The sequence below is a fragment of the Myotis lucifugus genome, unplaced genomic scaffold (genome assembly GCF_000147115.1).
Source record: "Myotis lucifugus unplaced genomic scaffold, Myoluc2.0 scaffold_3, whole genome shotgun sequence".
NCBI lineage: Eukaryota > Metazoa > Chordata > Mammalia > Chiroptera > Vespertilionidae > Myotis > Myotis lucifugus.
Window position 1 is genome coordinate 9,622,267 of NW_005871051.1, and position 3,402 is coordinate 9,625,668.

The 3,402-nt window shown below is 57.0% G+C and overlaps 1 protein-coding gene across 6 annotated transcripts in view; it reads left to right on the plus strand.

Annotated features, from left to right (window-relative positions):
* Positions 1-732: 732 nt before the first annotated feature.
* Positions 733-3,402, plus strand: part of NRP2 (neuropilin 2) — a 120,176-nt gene continuing 117,506 nt past the window's right edge. For 3 of the 6 annotated variants that reach the window (XM_006082426.3, XM_006082430.3, XM_006082431.3), the window contains exon 1: positions 733-1,647. In XM_006082426.3, the coding sequence (XP_006082488.1) occupies positions 1,575-1,647 (73 nt within the window). In that variant the 5' untranslated portion in view covers positions 733-1,574. The remainder of the gene's footprint in view (positions 1,648-3,402) is intronic. The other 3 variants (XM_006082427.3, XM_023760521.1, XM_023760523.1) reach the window with 1 other exon arrangement.

The following is a 3,402-nucleotide window of genomic DNA, read 5'->3' on the forward strand; positions in this document are numbered from 1 at the left end:
ATCCAGTTCAATGGCCTGAACACATTCTTTGAAGTCTTTCCTCTTCTGGTAGTTTCAAGTTAGGGGCGTAAAGAAAAGTGAATCATCACCCAGAGTGAAGAGGAGTGTGTTTGGGACATAACAAAGGATCTGAGTAGTAAGCGCAGGGTGTTTGGGATTTTTTTCAGCCGGGCCTGTGCGTGTGTGTCGCCGCCACGCACGGCTGCCTGTTCAAACGCATGGCTGGGCTGCCGCCTCGCTCCCTACTCCAAACACCGTGCGCCACCAACGCCATTGCGCGTGGCATTGTGTTGGGTTCTACGTGTGTGGCATCGCGGTGAGGGAATTGGGGGGAACCAGGATTTCCCCCGTTTCCCGCGGAGTCTCCCTCGGGCGGCGTCGACACGGCCAAGGACAGCACGCCCTGGAGGTGCCCGGGGGCGCTCCTTCTCCGGGGCATTGCGCACGGGCGGCTCGGCGCAGCCTGAAGCGGAGGAGCCCCGGGTGGGCGGGAGATGCCGGGTGGGAGAGGGGCGGCGGGGTGGGAGCTGCCTTAACTTTGATCCGGCCGCGGCCCGGGGGAAGCCGCCGCCGCCGCCCCGCCCGAGCTGGGTGCCGCGGCGCTCGCCTCTGCGCCGCGCGTTTCCGCGGCTGCCTCTTTAATCAGGAACACAGAAGGGGCGGGCCCTGAGCCGGCGCGTAATCGGATAGCTGTGCCGCGGCTCTGACATCCACATGCTGCTCTGCCTGAAAAGGCAGGGGGGAGCCCGAGGGGAAGCAGAGATCGCGAGCGAGGCAGCAGCCCGCAGCCCGCCCCCAGCACATCTTCAGACGCGCAGACACTCGGCGAGGCGCTGGGCGAGGTGGAGGTGAAGGCGGGCGCGAGCGAACTCGGAGAGGGGCTCGCTCGCTCCCAGGCGATCCGAGCCGCCTCCGCCGCACCGCCAGCAGCTCCGGCAACCGCACCAGCACCGGCAGCTTCCTTCCTCAGACTCCCCTCGTGAGGCTGGTCGAGCGGGTGTAGCCGTTGGGGGAGGATCCCGCTAGGGGAACCCGGCGAGGGCGAGAGCCGGGCGGCCGCCTCCCACCCGGGCTGTCCGGCGGTGGGTGCCTCCGCCCTCTCGTGGGTCCCGGGTGCCGGGGGATGTGTGTCAGTTTACGCCTCTGAGATCACACAGCTGCCTGGGGCCGTGTGATGCCTAAGGCAAGTCTTGGCTTTTATTTTTATTATAATTTTTTTTTTACGCTTGGCTTTCGGGAAATATTCGTGATGTTGTAGGATAAAGGAAATGATACTTTGAGGAACTGGAGAGGACATAGATCCGTTTTGTGTTTGAGAGAAGAGAACCGTCCCCTCTTCCCGGCTAGCTCCCTCTTGGCTGATTTCAAGAGCGACCGACCCTCCTCCCCGTGAGGTGGGGATCCAGCAAGGATAAAGGTGAAGACGGGCCGCCGGGGCCCAGGAGGGAGACGCTGACCACTAGAATCCTCTGCAGAAGACACTGTGAGGAAGACCACAAGAGCGAGAAAAACACAAAGACTTACAATTATACAAGTCCACACATCCAGCCCTGGAGAGAGCCTCTTTCTCCAAAATGGATATGTTTCCTCTCACCTGGGTTTTCTTAGCTCTCTACTTTTCAGGACGCGGAGTGAGAGGCCAACCAGGTAAGCCCCTGAAAGTTTTTTTTTTCTATTCATCTCAACATACTTTCCCTTTAAAAGTAACTGCTAAGGCGGGGAGGGGGGCACAAGGAATGGCATAGAAGGAGGCATCCTTAATACTGAATAATTTAAAGAGCCATCCCAGGCGGCCCTCCCTACCTTACACCACCATCACCACCACCACCACCACCACCACTGCTAAAACCCAACTTCATTCTCCTGCGAGGAGTGTGTGTGTGTATGTGTGTGTGTGTGTGTGTGTTGAAACATAGACAGAATTTGGCGGTGTTCAGATGTCACATATGGACTGAATCAAAGGTTTAAAAATACTACAAAGCCTTTCTGCATTACAGTTTTTGGGATTTTTTTCCCCCTTTCTTGAAGCAGAGCACATCTCCCTGGAGTTTCTTCAACCTAGCCAGCGGAATATAAATCATGTGCATTCCCTCCACGGAGCTGCGTTGAGCAATGTTAACTGAAGGGCTTGGGAAAGGCAAGAATCTAGTTGTTTCCCAGTGCTGTGGGTTCTTTGCAGAATGTGCGGATCCGCCTCAAAATCGCAGGGCTCGGCCGATGGGGCTTTCCGCGGAGCCAGGGGCTTGGGGCTGGGTGCTGCTGGCCAAGCCAGGTGGTCCATCCACCTTCCTCTCCTTCCTGCATCCACGTGTTTTCTGGGAAAGTAAATCATGTTCTTTTAAAAAATATCATTAGATAAAAACAAACTGCGTGGCCCTCCAAGGTCTCTCTTGTGAAGTGGTTAGAAACTTTTGAGTGGAATTTGTTCTCAAAACCACTGCCAAAAAGGGTGTGTAGACTGAGTGCAGAGATAAGCACCCGAAGGCCCCGAAGGTCTGGGGCCAGTGTGTGTGTGGAGGGGGGTTTGGTAAGGGGTCAAGGGGTACACTCCCTGAACAGGGATCTCTGGAGTCAGGGAATATGGTGGGGCTTGTTCTTCCTCCCTCACACCACTCTCCAGGGTGAGCCTCTCTCCCCTCTGAGAACAGTGTCTGGGATCTGACTGAACTCTTGGAAGCTGCTACAGGTGATTGAGAATGAGGAAACCATCTATGGGGAAAGAGGAAAAAGAGAAAGGAGGAAAAGCCTTCCTGGCGTGCCCTCGCCCAGCGGCACTTTCCAGGCTCTGGCTGCAGTACCCGGCTCACCCTGGCAGGCTCCTGGGCACCTCCGCCCATCACCAGGGCTGGTGGGGCCAGCGTGGGGCCTGCTTGGACGGATGGGGAAGTTGGTTATCGCCTCCGAACACATGCACACGCCCCCCTTTAAGCTCGGCTGTTTATTTGAGGGGGAAGAAGATTCGGCATTGCCCTTCCTATCCAAACCCTCCTGTTTGCTGCGCCTTCTCTGCCATGACTGATCTCAGGGCAGCTGCAAACCCTATCAAAGAGATGACTGCAGGTCCCACTTGGGGAGGTCTCCTGTGCCTTCCCATTCCTTCTTGCCTTGCTTCCAAATTCCCAGTTTGATGTGAAATGAAATTATCTCCCACAGACCTGAAGGCTGCATAAATTATGTATGTTTGTGTGATTCGCTGTGTGTGTGTGTGTGTGTGTGTGCACGCTCCCGTGCGCGGTGAGGATGCCCACGGTATATTATGTATTCAGGCACGGTCACTGGTAGACCCCGGTGTGCGAGTGCGCGGACACTGGTGCGCACCCCGGCACACACTCACACGCGCGCGCGCGCACCCACACAACTTCAGATTCTGTGTGCTGTGCAGAGCGGGGGGGGGGGGGGGGG